At 44.2% G+C, this 14,570-nt stretch overlaps 1 protein-coding gene across 1 annotated transcript in view; it reads left to right on the top strand.

Moving 5' to 3' along the window:
* SHANK1 (SH3 and multiple ankyrin repeat domains 1) overlaps positions 1–14,570 on the top strand; it is a 1,748,119-nt gene that overhangs the window by 341,730 nt on the left and 1,391,819 nt on the right. The window contains exon 4 of the mRNA XM_085616131.1: positions 4,340–4,411. Coding sequence (XP_085472257.1) covers positions 4,340–4,411 — 72 coding nt within the window. The remainder of the gene's footprint in view (positions 1–4,339; positions 4,412–14,570) is intronic.

Below are 14,570 nucleotides of genomic sequence, written 5' to 3'. Positions count from 1 at the left end.
TAGTGGCAGAGGAAAGTCTCTGGCTCACCCTAAAAATCGAAGGTTTTTATACATTGTTTTCGCAGAAGAATTAATGGACTGCAGAATCACTGTAGTTTGAGCAAATATATTAATTCATCAGCAAATCAGAGCACCGACTCATAAAATATCATAATGCCTTAGTACCTTAGCACTATCCCACTCCATGAATAATTATTCTGCCCCTTCCATGTCATCCAGTGAAGCTAGAATAAACTAGATTTATAAACAACAGCGTGCTGTATTAACGATTAGGTCACAGTGATCTAGAAGAAATACCTTAAAGAAATATTTACAGTTTTGTGACTGAACCAGTGAAAGTTCATCGAAGACAGCATGAACAGTGATAATGGAAATAAATAATACTTAACTTGACTAAGTGCTGAAGAAACAACAAGCATTGAGGTGTGCAGGGTGAAGACAAGAGTGACATGGTTATGGCCGACGGGACGGACGCTTGAGCTCCCGGCTCCGTGGACCGTCCGGCTTCCTTTGATAATCCTGATCAATTCTCCTGACCTGCGCCGCTCTACCGCCGCGGATTACCGGCACTGAAGTGACTGGCGTTCTCCTGACACCTTTGTCGGCGGGTTTGGTAGCAGACTCGGTGTTTGCTTCGACCTCCGGCGCTCCCCCTGGTCCCTGCGTGTATGGCCGCCGCTGGACGCCGAGGGATGTGGACGGGGTGCTGAGCTGGATTACTGCGGGTGGTCGCGGGGGTGACAACGCTGGCCGTGCGACTGGAGTCGGACCCTTACGTCCGGGTCGGACTCCCCCCCGCGCTGGCAGTGGTGTGGACGACGTTGGAGCCCCCTAATACTAGCTCTCCTCAGCCACCCTGAAGAACAGCGAGCGGACTCCATTTTGAAGTGTCTTCCTGCGGCGAACGGCCGGTCCTCACGGCAACCGAGGGGCGCTCTCGCCCTGTGCAGTTCCCGAGTGGAGCACGAAGTTTTTCCGGTGTCTACATCCTCGGATCTCCGGTATACATGGTCACTTTTGTCCCGCTACTAAGTGCCTGCAGTGGAGATGACGATGGCGCCTGTTCTTCTTGCTGAGACGCTGGCTGACCCTGGACTCGCAGGGTCTGCGCGCCCATGTGCCCCGGAGCTGATTGCCGCATCGGAGGAGCAGCGGGATAGGGCGGACCGATGCATGGTACAGAGAGACCCGACCTGTGGGGATGTATTGGCCGCCCTCGTGGCGTTAAAAGTGGCGATGCGGAGTACTTGCTGGGCGCTGACCCGGAGAATCGATGAGGCACTGTTCGCAACGGGACGTTCCCGGCTGGAGGATCCCCCGCCGCCCATGTTTTCTCCTGGAGGTGAAACAATGTTGCAGAGCGGAGGGGCGGTGGCGCGGAGTCCTCCTGGCTACAATGTAACGCGTCAACCCATCGACACGGATACAGTTGCAGGGACACCCTCCATTTTGAACGCTGTGACTCTGCCTACGAACTACCTGTTGAGACCTAGCCTTTCACTTCCCTTGCCAGATGTTACCCTGAAGGCACCTATCGCTGGAGCTTCTGTGGCATGTTACTGCTGCGTTTGGGACCCTGAGGTACGATACGGCTTTATTGTCCCCTTTCCTCGAGAGCGGCCATCTTGTCTCTTTGTCCTGGCTGAAGGTGACTCGCAGCAATGGACGGGCCTGAACTACATCTGCCGGTCCGGACAGGGCTCGTTGTCGCTTTGGTTGGATCGGCGGACGGAGACCTGGACTGATACACGTTTTGCTATATTGGCTGAGTAGTTTTTAATGACCTGTTTTTTGCTACATGTCGCTGTGATTTCGCCCCCTGTTTCCTTCTTCTGCCGGGGGGCAGACTTGTGACGTACTGAAGTGCTGGGGGGTATTGATTCGAGACCACCGGGTTTACGTGGGTCTTTTGATACTGTGCTGTACATGGCGCAGGAGGTATGGGCGGCGCGGGAGTCCGGGAGTTCGGCAGTGGGGTGGGCTCCTCCCCGCTCTCCTTTTCCTGGGAGTAATAGGGTAGTGCACTCTTCCTTTTCTATGGTTCTTTTTCCTTTCTTCTTTTCTTAATTCTACATTTCGGGTTCCTATGGGGCGACAGACACGTAGCTAGGGGGGGGGTAGGCCATAGCCTCGGCATGCGTGTAGGGTGGGGGGTCTTCTGCGGCACATTTTTTTTATTTCTATGGGCCTTCTTTTTCCTTTTTCCGTCCTTTTCTTACGTCTTTTTCTAGGGTCAGTGGGGGGGACTGCTGTTAGGAGGGTAGCGGCTGGGAGGCACACCTCGCTGCGTATCTATATCCTGGTATTATAGTTTCGTGCCCCCATTTTAGATGTGTTCACTGTTAGTTGACTCTCCTGTTGGCTGTTACCCATTTATCATATGATCGTCTGTTCTGTACACTGATCCGTTCTAGTTTCTGTATCTCCTTACATAAAAATTTTTAAAATTAACCTTGCTGTCTCCTGCCACTCGGTGCACGTGGATTTATTGTAACTTAGGTCGTATGCTTTTATGTGCTGCCGTGCCACCGAGTGGACATATACTTTGCTATCAAGCTTCAGAAGTGTCGAGGCCGGCCGGATGGTTGTAGGCCCGTATTTGTCTTGTACACAGTGCTAAATAAAGGTTTTAATAAAAAAAAAAAAAAAAAAAAAAAAAAAAAGAGTGACATGGTTGAGCTCCATTTTGAACAAGATGTTGATGAGGCCCAAATTGAGGCCTAGTTAATTAGGGTCAGAAAAACGCACTTCTACACATCTCAGAGTATTTGCTTTAAAGACAACAGTACATATGAGATTGTACATATGTAATCAAATGTGCAAATACATTCTGCACATTGTTAAAAATGCACAAAAATACAAAGCTACAAAAACCCCCAACAAGGGCAAATGTCCCAGTGCCATTTCCCGGGGTAGTTACTGAAGTACAGCAGTATTCACAATTCTTGTCCCAAAAGCAAGACCAGCAATGAGAACTAGAGTTTGTTTTCATATGAAAATCATGAGTAAGTGGGTGGTGCAAAGAAGGGATGCCACACTTTTCCAGCCGGCATTTTACTCACGTCAAAAGCTATGTGGGCAGCTTTCCTTATGGTGGGGGGGCTCCAGTTATTGACTAGCAAATGCTCCTCAATTGCAGCCATCTTCCATGCTCCACACCACCAGGAGCATAACAAAGGCCTCTGCAGGCCCTGATCACATTCTGCACCTCTAGGCGCGTGTCACTTGCCTAGCTCCATTTAGGAGTTAGGAGGGAAAGCCAGCCGTGGTGGGCTGAAGCTGAGTGCTTACATCAAGAGGCTACTTCCACGTGCAGCGCCCATTGCCAGTGCTGCCAAGTGCAGTGACCCAACTAGTAACCATCACACTCCTACGAGTGTGACAATTCTGACTATCCTAAGCCTTCAATGCTTTAAGAATGGCTTTGGCGGCAGGTTTTAATATTTTTTTTATTTATACTGAATTAAAAAAACCTGATATACTCGTTTCTAAATGAGACAAACACCGCTACCATGTGGCAGACTCATGTGTTGGTGTTGACAATTAAGTGCAGGTGCCGAGCACCGGAAACCACCTGCTCAATTTAAGCAGTGCTGGAGCTAGGCAGCATTGTAAAAGCCAATAGGTATGACATTTGTATAAGTACAGATCGGGCTTGCGTACATCAAACAAATTGCAATCCTATTCTACTAATGTGCAGACATAATCATCTGAAAAATGTATGTTACAAAAAAATAGGTTGCTTTATTTTCAGCAGCATCTTTTTTCAGATGCTTTTGTCTGCACTCGCTTCCTATGCTTCCAGGCAGCTCGCTGGATGATTATAAACGTGGTGGTAAAACAATCAAAAATGTTGAATGCTTTTCAAGATGGCTGCCATGTTTATCTTCAGTCCGCTAGTAATACAGCCGTACAGAATATGTAAAATGAATGCTACATAAAGAGAGCAACGAATTTTTATCGTCTGTTTTTTCAGACTTTTTTCAAGCTGCCCAGTGCTGATCAGTTGTTTGCCACCCGATTTCAGGCCTGTAATAGCCCCTCATGCATTCCAGTTGAGGGGGAAGGGCACACCCAAACTGGGGATTAAAATACATTTTATGGGCTGATACAAGATGTGATTAACAATGTCCCAAGTCAGTGGCTGAAGGTGTTGAGCAAAAGAAGCGAATGGCTATAGGAGACTGACCCTTAAAGTAAGTTTAGAATACAGTATGTTGGCCACGAATGGAGCAATTGCCATACGCGTCAAACCGAAAAATGAAATAGTGTCGGGTAACTCTAACAGTAAGCAACTTTGCTTGCCACAGTAGTTAAATGGTGTTGTCTTTTCTTGTAGTTCCGTTACAAGACCCGTGTTTATAAGCAGACCAACCTGGATGAGAAACAGCTTGCCAAACTCCACACCAAGGTAAGCATCCCGGCTCAGGAGTTCCTCTCACAAGTGGAATTACTACATGTACGTTACTGTTTGATAGCTTAATTCTAGTTTTCAGCATTTTTAGTGGTTAATGTGTAATTTATTTTGCTTTTGTAGCTGTGTTTAGCATTGTGCGGTGCGTCTATGTATGCGTCAGTGTGTATGCATCAGTGGGCATGCTTGTAACACAGCTTCACTAATAACGTGTCACTTTCTGTACTGTTTTTTCTTGCTTAGTTGGGCATACATGAGTTCCAGTGTGTACGTATGTCACTTGCTTTTTTTGCATAGGCGAGCACGGGTGCCATGTGTGTTTGTGGCTAGTCCTTGCATAAATGGGCACGTACATGTTTGTTTGTGTATATTGCTAGATCTTGCTTAACTGGACAGGTTTGTGGGTTCCTTCGAGTATGTTGCTGTGTTTCTTGTGTGGACATGATAAACTCTGTGTGCATGCTGGTATGTCTTCCTTCGTCTCTATGCGACTGTGCGTCCTCCGGTGTGTGTCTCTCTGTGTTTACACAACATGTGTGTGTGATAGGGTAATTTCCTTCATGGCATCTCCTTACAGACTCCCTCCTCCTTGAATCTCCTCCATGCTGGTTCAGGCTCTGGCAAACCAGGTCTTTATTTTAAATGGCCGGCGTCTGATTGTGCATCGGTCAACCTGACGTGTCAGCTCATGGTGCAGGCCCCGGAGGCACAGCTGACATCTCCACCCCCCTTTGTCAACCAGCAGGTAAAGAGCTTGAGATGTTTAATCTTCCCTCCGTGCGTCCTTGGCTTTTTCTGGTGGCAATTTAGTGGCTTTTCTTGGTTCTATTTTTTGTCTGTGGTCTTGTATTAATTTTGTACTGCTGTTTTATGTGATTTGTGTGTGAGCGTGCATTTTCTGTTCTCCCTCACACACAGGCATAGCCTAAAAATGCCCGCTTTTAGGCGGTCCCTTGAATTTCGCTGGTGAGAAAATATACCTTTGCTTATTATGAAAGGCAAGGAAATTCACCTACACTCAGTGGTCATAGGAGTGGTGTCCATCTGCTGCCTCAAATAAAAGGAATTCCTTCCTTTTCTGTAGTCCATTCAGTATGAAATGTCAACTTTACTATGAACATAAATCAGTTGAATACTTCTTATTCTTGTGAGTAGTGGATTTGTCTATATAACCTAAAGGGGCTTTCTTCTAAGGCATGGAGGTATACAGCTTCAGCTACTCCAATTACTTTGGGCTAGGTAGACGTTGAGAGCTAATGGAAGTAATTAAACTGAAATTGTTCATAAAATTCCTTTCTTTGCAGGCCAGAGTACTTGTTTAAAAGGTACTGAGAATGGCCTCCAGGCCAGGTGCAGTCCCCTTCTCTTACAAATGATCTTTTTCTCTGCCCACGGCAGTATTCTCAGAGGCCTTATGACTACAGTCTCCCCTGGCCAGAGGCGTTGCTCTATCTTGCATGGCTGGTGTCTGGTGCCATGTCACCTTCAGATACATAAAAATATCAGTGGGTCTAATGATTGAACTACTCTAATTCAGTACTAATTAGTTTGGACCTCTTTCCAGTCTTTAGTTTTTTTTAGGTTTCGCCTGCACAGCTCTTGCGCTGTGTTTGTGAAATCTATTGTTTTTTGTATAAACCTTAAAAGGGACTTTTAAAAAAAAAGCCCCTTGCTTTCCTGGCTTTTCATTGGTGCCTGTGCTTGCCACTTACTTTTTCTCCATTTCTATTGGTTGTAGCATATTTCCCTGTATTTACCAATGCTTGTTCCTCGCCTGCTTCTCTTATCAGTTCCCTGTAGCTGAAATACTGTTTGGTGGGACTATTTTATCATAAAGGTTTGCCTGTTTCTGCTTTTTCCTCTCACAGCAGATTTATCAAGGGCAACTTATCACTCGTAAAGATGAAGTGATTTGCCCAGAATGACAGGATGTTGCGCCGCTGAGACTCGACCTGGGATCCCTAGCTCTCCAGTCAGCAGCTCTTGCCTTGCCACATCCTCTCCACTCCCGTGATACTTGTCAGGGGGGAAAAAACAGCTTATTATTCAGTCACAGAGGCAAAACCGATGTATTACCAGTGCTTGTTTTTTTCGTTAACTGTGCCACTTAACACAAGGAACTATGATATTCAAATGTGCAGTGTACTGTTTTAGTAGAAAGTGTTCACCCCAAACTGCCATGCGTCGTCTATTCAGATCAGAAGCCTAGGCACCTTCTGGATCCATCTAACCTGCCTAACTACACCCCTTATTCAGGCTAATCCAAACTAGGTTTTTTTGATTGACATCTGCCTTATCTGGCCCCATTACAACCCTACCCCCTATTATAATCAGGGTTTTTATACCTGGATATTCTTTATTTATTATAAATACTGAGCAACTTCCATGTGAAGGAAAGCAGTTTAAAGCACACAGATCTTCAGCCGAGGGCAAGCAAGTTCTTCCTCTAGAGCGCCCAAGTTCCTAGGATGGAAAGGTTCTTGAAGCATTGCAAACTGGGCAGATGTGTCATCATCTCCCTTTGCCATGATTCATATTGTCTGTTTTATCTTTCATGATAAAAAATAGCATCAACCAATCATACACTTTTCTGTGGTCGGTTTAGACTAAAGATGAGTCTTATTGGTATTCAAGAACGACACTCCAGCCAGAATGTTTTTTTGTGAGCCAGACAGTGGTCATCATTGTTCATAACATCTTGAGCTATCTGCTCTTTGAACGTGAATTACGCAGCGTTTCTCCTCCGGTTGCATAATATTACTGGTCTTAGTTTTGCTGAACTGTTTACAAATTGAGTTTTTAGTTTAGTGCCCATGGGTGGATCAGTAGAATAGCATGTGGATAAGTACATTAGCCAACTGGAGTACTATTATTGATTTGAATCCCTCATTGTCTTTTTGCAAGAATGATCCCTTTATTGCAGTCCAGCCATATCTACGGTTAAAGGACAGCCGTGCCCCTGACAACTGCTTAACTCCCATCTCGGCTTTCTCGAGATGAGTCAGCCAGGACTGTACATCTAATGTCCATGTAAGACTTTCTTGTGTGACTTCTCCTGTCCTGTCACCATAATCTGGATCTTCCCCAGCTAGTGCCCAGACTGACCTGCTGCTAGGAAGCTTTAGGGGATCATCGAGGTGCTGCAGGGAGATTTCATCTTTGTGATCAGCACAATCATCTGAAAACAATAGTTTGGGCATATAAGGGGTGCCCCTCGCCAGCTGTTAAAACACCTCTCAAGTGTCACCTATATCATTGGCGCAAAAACTAAATGAAACCGAAGCCGGGACACAATGTTGGCACACACCTTTTTGGCTCCATCACCACTCTGTTGCTACCAATAAACATTCTTGCAGTGGTGCTGACTATAGACCAATAACGCACTTCAATGCTATTTTGTGTGTCTCTCACAGACGACTCGCATCCGCCGCAGCCACACTGGAGGATGCTCGTTCTCTCACCTCGCCATTAAAGCATGGAACACCTTCCCTCTCCGCCAATGCACCTCACCCTCCCTCAGCCACTTCAGGAAGGGTCTCAAAACCTAGCTCTTCCACTGAGACACGCAGCACAGCATCTGGACCCCATCCAGCCCGGAGGGATAAGTTGCGCTTTACAAGTACTACTTGATTGATTTAACCCGAAGAACTCTAATCTTGCTCTCTATGGCAGGGGTACTATTTGTCTATGAAAGCTTAGCTTCAGTACTTCTTTTGTGTTATCAACTTCTAAAGGATCATATATCGATGGAGGCATTGTTATACCATTCCCTGTCCAAGTCCATGTTAGGCCTCTGCTGTCATCTCTTTGCTCTCGTCCCACTGAGTTAATATTACCAGTAGTACCTTACCAAATAGTTTTATATGACTATCTAGCTACGATATGGCGTTGTAGGATTTTGAACAGATGTGCAGCTATTATTAGTTCAGTTGGTGTAATGGTAATGGGGTCCAAAGATTTAAGGGACTGTGTACACATCAATCATGAATGTCTTTTACTACCCAAAATGGAACTGGATGCACATTTTCTTGCTTGTAATAGGGCCTTTAACACCCTTGCTAAGCCACTGACTGGCTTTGCAAATTGGCCACAGTATAAAATAGAAGTCACTGCAAAGGATGGCTTTCATCCTCTTGTGACTCCTGTGACCCCTCTTTGAAGACCTTTTAGTCAAAATGTGGCCTATGGTCTCTGGCAGATCTGACCCATCTATTATACTCCACAACATTAAATGGGAGCGAGGGCTGTGCCAGATCCAGCTATTATTCACGCTGGTTGGTAGAGAGACCGTCGTGCATGCTGAGAGAAGCTTAGATTTTTCCAAACAATATGGCTCCTTTTTGCTATAAAATTATTAAGCAAGCGCACTGTCCAGTAAAGTTTCCAAGGAGGCTTAGCTCCTCAAAGTGGTGACATCTTGCTAGGTGCCTGGCAATCGGACCTCTGAGGACAGACTCATTGGCGTCCCCGTGATTATCTAAAAGATATGATTGGTCCTCCACTGTTGTACCTCACCTCTTAAGGATGTGTCTACTAGTAAAGTTTGCCTATGGTCACTATCAGTCGTTAAGTAGCTTTTGACTGACGTCTGTTTCTCTATGGGAGACCTGATGGTTGTGACAGTTACTTAGATGAGAGGGTGTACTTGACACTTGCACACTTAAACTGTTTTGAAATAAAGCAGTTTCCCAGTTCCTCAGCCAGCATCAAGGAAGTTCCCTACTCTGCAAGAAGACTGGTCAGTTGGAGATCACCAGTGAGTATGATTTACCTATGTGCCTGCATCTCTGTTTGTTAGTGATAATGTCACTATCTCTTTTGGTCAATGGTTTGCATAAACTGCTTTTGTATGAATGTGCCTCTGTCCGTATATTTATTTGTATAAAGCGTGATATTGTACCTGTTTTGGTCAATGGTTTACGTAAACTGCTTTTGTGTGAATGTGTCTCTGCCCGTATATTTATTTGTTATAAAGCGTGATATAAAAAAAATAGCAAGGTGAAACTTTATATGTGCACCTTCTGTGTATATATTACTGGATTCGTAAATGTATCACTGAGTATTTTTGAGATTTGATGTGATTTTCGTGTCTTTGTGACCTTATTGGATTATGGTTTTGTCTGTATGAGTGTAATGCCCCTAAGTTTGTGTGGTGTACATGTTTTGCTCTTGCGTGGTATGCATGCTATTATGGTTACTATTTGTGTGTGGTTGTGTCTGGGTGTGTCCTGTTTCACTGTGTAGTTTGCCTACTTTAGCTGTGTTTTTAAAAAATATATATGATGCTATCGGGTTTTGCTGTGGCATTCTGTGTGCTATCTTTGATTTCTACTGCTCACTGTCTCTGCTGTCAATGTTTTGGTGTGTGATGTTACTGTGTCCTTATGGGGCTCACTAAGTAAACTCTCTCACGGGTTGCAGTTCTTTACCCCAAGAAATGTAGGAGTAAGTCTTTATTAAGGCACACCCTCTCAAGGGAGATTATTGATCAAGTGGGTCTGCAGTTTCCTTCATTTGAAGAAACCCAGAAATAGCGAGACGGGTGAAACGTGTCAACACCTTGTACAGAAGAGCTGCTACCTTATAAAAAACATGGGACTTGCAATACTTGTCGTGCAAGATCAAAAGCTGTCTGGTGTGCCTCTTTTAGTGTGCCTATTGCCTACTTATTGAGTATTAAAAGGCTGAGAAAAGGGGAGGTCCCTGTAGCAAAACATTTCATCCTCTGCCATAAATAATAATGCCGAACCACGTGAAGTTGAAAATTGAAAGCTTTTGATTGATGACAACCTCAATTTACTTTGATGCTTTACACTGTTTTCACAGCCTTCACATATATCACAGGGATGATAAGCACAGCATATTTAAATCATGTAAATAATACTTGATAATTGTCTGTTTTATCAGAAAAAATATTTCTACCTGTGATTAAAGCATTTTTTTTATTTGTGAAATCTATTTCAAAACATTTTTTATTTGTAAAATATTTCAATTGAACGTGATGTTGCATACATACATTAATTGTCAAACAGTATTAATCATTTAGACAATTCTGCTGAATGATTGTTACATGCATTACTGAGGAGGAGTCTTTTATAGTAGTCCTGTTTTTACACCACTTAGCATAGCTACAGAACCTTTTTGTAGCACTTTTTTCAGCATGTTGATATTTTAATTTTTCTGCTGCCCCTGGTACATGTAAAATATACAAACCTCTATTTGCGAGCTTAATAATTTCAGAAATAACTGCTGTTCCCAACTCACAGCTTGTGTCAAATGGATGAAGTGCTCAGAACTTTTTAAATACTGTTACTTCTTACAGAAAAGAAGAAGAAAGGTGAAAATAAAGTCCCAAACCTGACCATTGATGCTGCCATTTTCTGAGATGTTGTGCTCGGCTCACTTAGTCGCAGAATCGTTAACATCCTCGATTTCGTAAAAAATCAAGCTTACTGCGGACCAGTCAATGTTGCAGAGACTGACCCCTGATGTTCTCTAATTGTAACTAACTACAGAGTGCACTCACCCACACAACCTAAATAAAGTGACTTTCTCTGATTCAGCCCTCGAAAGATCCAATTTCGTTTACCATTCCCAAACAGCTATTCTTTGTCTCCAACACAAATGAATCTAATAAAGACGCAGGCCAGTCAACTGTGGTATTCAGTCTGATTGACTCCCTCTCTGCAGCTGTGCTATTTATTACCCAACTCAACACCTCTCCAGATTCTCTTAGCGAGGAATCATCTGCATACAAGTGGTCTTTCTCTGGAATACCACCATAGCATCTAAGTATCTCGGTTTTGGTGACCTTGGCTACGGGACAAAGGACCCATTGGCCAGACATGCAGGACATTTAAGAATTAAAGAACATTGGCAAAGACTGTTGGTAAAGCATTACATCCTGAACTCTTTTGTCCTTGTCCCATACAATGGTTTCACTTCCCACTGTGACAGAATAATCTAGAGCCCATCCCTACTCCTTTTTCTGAAATTATTGATCTTCCAAGAGCTCTCATCAGGATAGGCTGACACTTCCTTTTGGGGTAAGGAGCAGGACTCCACCATACAAGTCAATAAAACATTCATTGTTAAGTTGGTAGAGGCTGCTGCCTCATTGAATCTGACTCCTGTCCAGTCAGTGATAGCATTGATGACCTTCGCGGCTAACGGATGCTGAGTTAAGCCAGTATTTCCTGTGGTAATGGATATCCTGCAGGCACCCCATATAGCTGGACTGAAACTCAGTTCTTCACCGATGATTCCATAAAACATCGACACCAAGCTCCATTGCTTTGTGGATGGGATGATGTTGCCTGATGTTCCATCAAAGCTAGTGATGGTCCCTGCTGGGATGATAGAGGTTGTGGCAGGGCCACTCAGATCATGGACTCTTTGACTGATCTTATAGGTCTTTAAGCACAATGGAGAGAGTCAACAAAACTGTCCTTGCCTCCCAAAAAGAAGACAATATATAAAATTCCACAGGGATTCACGCTAGAGTTGTGTGTCAAGTAGCACAGAGAGAGACTGACAGACACTGGCTATATCAAGATATATATATATATATATATATATATATATTCTCCTTCAGCTCCTTTCGCTGATGTGGCGCTCTGTCAGTTGTGCGTTGCCTCGCGACCGAGCCTGGCCACCGTCAATTATCATACCCTTTCCGCAAAGAAATATATATAATATATATATACAACTGAGAAATAAACGTGTAAAAAATCAAGTGGCAGAAACAAAGCAAAGTCTGACTAAAATCCAGCAATTCAGGACAATTAGGTATAAACATATTTTTCTTATATGTGACAGTAATCAGAAATGGGTTCATAAGGGAGAGTCTTTGAGTAGTAAAGCTTTCAGCTCGCACATTCTGTGTAGCAGGAATTTGTACTGGGTGATTAAGTAAGCATTACATGAACTACATATGCAGATCTACTCTTCGTAGCTTTTAATTGGGTCTCAAAAAGTGTGACTACCTACTCTTCAAGAGAGGGACTCCCGTCAATCAGGGTTTATGAGCACTGGTCCGTCATTACACTACTCTGCCCAAAGAAATGGGACAGGAAGATTTATCTCTCTACTACTTATAAGCAATGGCACTGTATTAGATCTCACATTGTCTTATATGGTACAGGAACCTTTTCCCTACAAGTGAGAGCCAGAATATGTGAAGACCTGCTTTATGTTGTACTTCGCTCTGCGAGTATAGTGTCCCTAGAAGCTAGTCAAACTGTGCTCTTGGGATTAGTCTGGTCTAAATAGCAGTGCCTAGAGGTATCCTTGTGGATATGTACCTTCATGGGAGTGGCTATGTAAGGCGATAAAGACAATATTCCACTGAGACAATGGTGTGTTGACTCTAGGATTTGAGGTGGTATTCCACCTGTAGGGGTCTATCCTGGGATCTTCATGAGAAGACACAGGATATTCAGGTACTAAGTGCTGTCTAGGCTAGCACTTGGATGGATTGAACTACCAGCAAGTAAATTACTTGAGAACTTCTGGGTTTCGTGCAGTCTCTGCAGTGCTGGAGATGACGGGAGCATTTTGGAACCTGAATGCACTAGACCACTGCAAGGGAATAAATAATCAGTGAATGGTGGGCCACCATTTTATGGCCTCCAACCCAGATGGGTGAGAAAAGGCACCTGTTGTGGGGCCATGCTACAAAATTAGCTCACAGATAGATACAGCTTCACGGTCTGCCAACCAGGGATCCAGAGCCAGTTTGTGAAGGTGGACTGGCATTTAATAGAAAGGTGAGAGTTTCTTCGCATCACACAGGATCTTGTCATTTCTTCACAGTGTTGTCACTGTCTCTAGGTGAGGTGAGAAATGTCCCTGTGATGCCCGTGTGAGGGGTGTCATAGTCCAGTAACAAACCTGATGAAAGGGACATCCTCACCTTCAAGTATTCCCTAAAAATCAAGGTTAGAGTTAGTAGGTCCGCTACAGATGAGAGCATGTATGTTCGCTTGAAAGATCGTTGTGTATTCTCTGTGACTTGACTATTACAATGGCTTATGCACCCCATTTTTACAAGTATGCTGGATCAGTTGTTTCCTTTTTGCTAGTGAGTCAACTATTTCATGAACTTCGCTAGTATCAGTGATGCTGTTATAATTTGAGAGTTTTTATTTTCATTGTGCATAGGGTCCTGAATCACAAAAGTCCAATAGAGACAACAATATGTTCAAAAGTGAATTGTGATTTTGGTTTAGGACTGTTCCAGGATGTACCCTATGCACACACACACAGCCCTCTTTCACAATTACCCAGAATTTGGAGAGCCCTCCTATGCAGGCCAGTACTACACACTGCACAACTATGCACCTTGTTAGGACAGGATTGGCCCCTGCTAGACTGAGAGTGCGCACCCTTGCTTTGAGTAGCCCAATGAGTCAGTCTCTGGTGGTTTTAACTTTTTCTCTTGCCACATCGCAAACGACAATCTTGCGTACACAGAGCGGTCCTGATGTACCATAGATTGTGACCCAGAGTTGGTTTTGCTCCAAAGGGCATACCACGTGGACACTCTTTAATTGAGCATCACTACCAGTAGCTCATCAAGCCCCAGTGGACTGATAGTGGTGGTAGCTATGTATTAATATATGGCAGATAGGCCTTTTTCCCTCCAATTATGACACCACCTTCCTGAGTAAATCTTGGGCTTCTCACCTCCCTATAGTGCTTAATTTGTAAATGAATAAACAGCGGGGACCAAAGTATTGTTCAGAAGCCTCCGACCGGCACTGTCGAAGGTCGGGGTGTCGCATACCAAGGCTGCCTAGTCTTGATTCCACCTCAAGTGTCTTTAATCACTCAGCAGACATTTCCTGCAGGTTATTTTTCATGCCCGCTGCTGGCCTACTCACTATTTTTCCATCTTTCTCGTCCTCTTTCTCTGCTCCCCCCCTCTCCCCCCCCCCAAAAAAAAAAGAATTAGTGGCAGTAGACCCCACCTGCAACCACTATCTCAAATTAATCACTGCCTCGCTATTCTAAGGAGCAAGTGCCAAGTTTTTTTAACCATAGCAGGTGATCCTCAGGACATCAGAGGAAAATGCTGGGCCGTGTTAACAGCATAATAGGCCTCCGGGCAAAGCAGTGCACTGGGCCCTGCCTATACAACCACTCACAGGAATAG

The sequence above is a fragment of the Triturus cristatus genome, chromosome 7, assembly GCF_964204655.1.
Source record: "Triturus cristatus chromosome 7, aTriCri1.1, whole genome shotgun sequence".
Classification (NCBI taxonomy): domain Eukaryota; kingdom Metazoa; phylum Chordata; class Amphibia; order Caudata; family Salamandridae; genus Triturus; species Triturus cristatus.
This window is presented reverse-complemented; position numbering and strand designations above follow the sequence as displayed.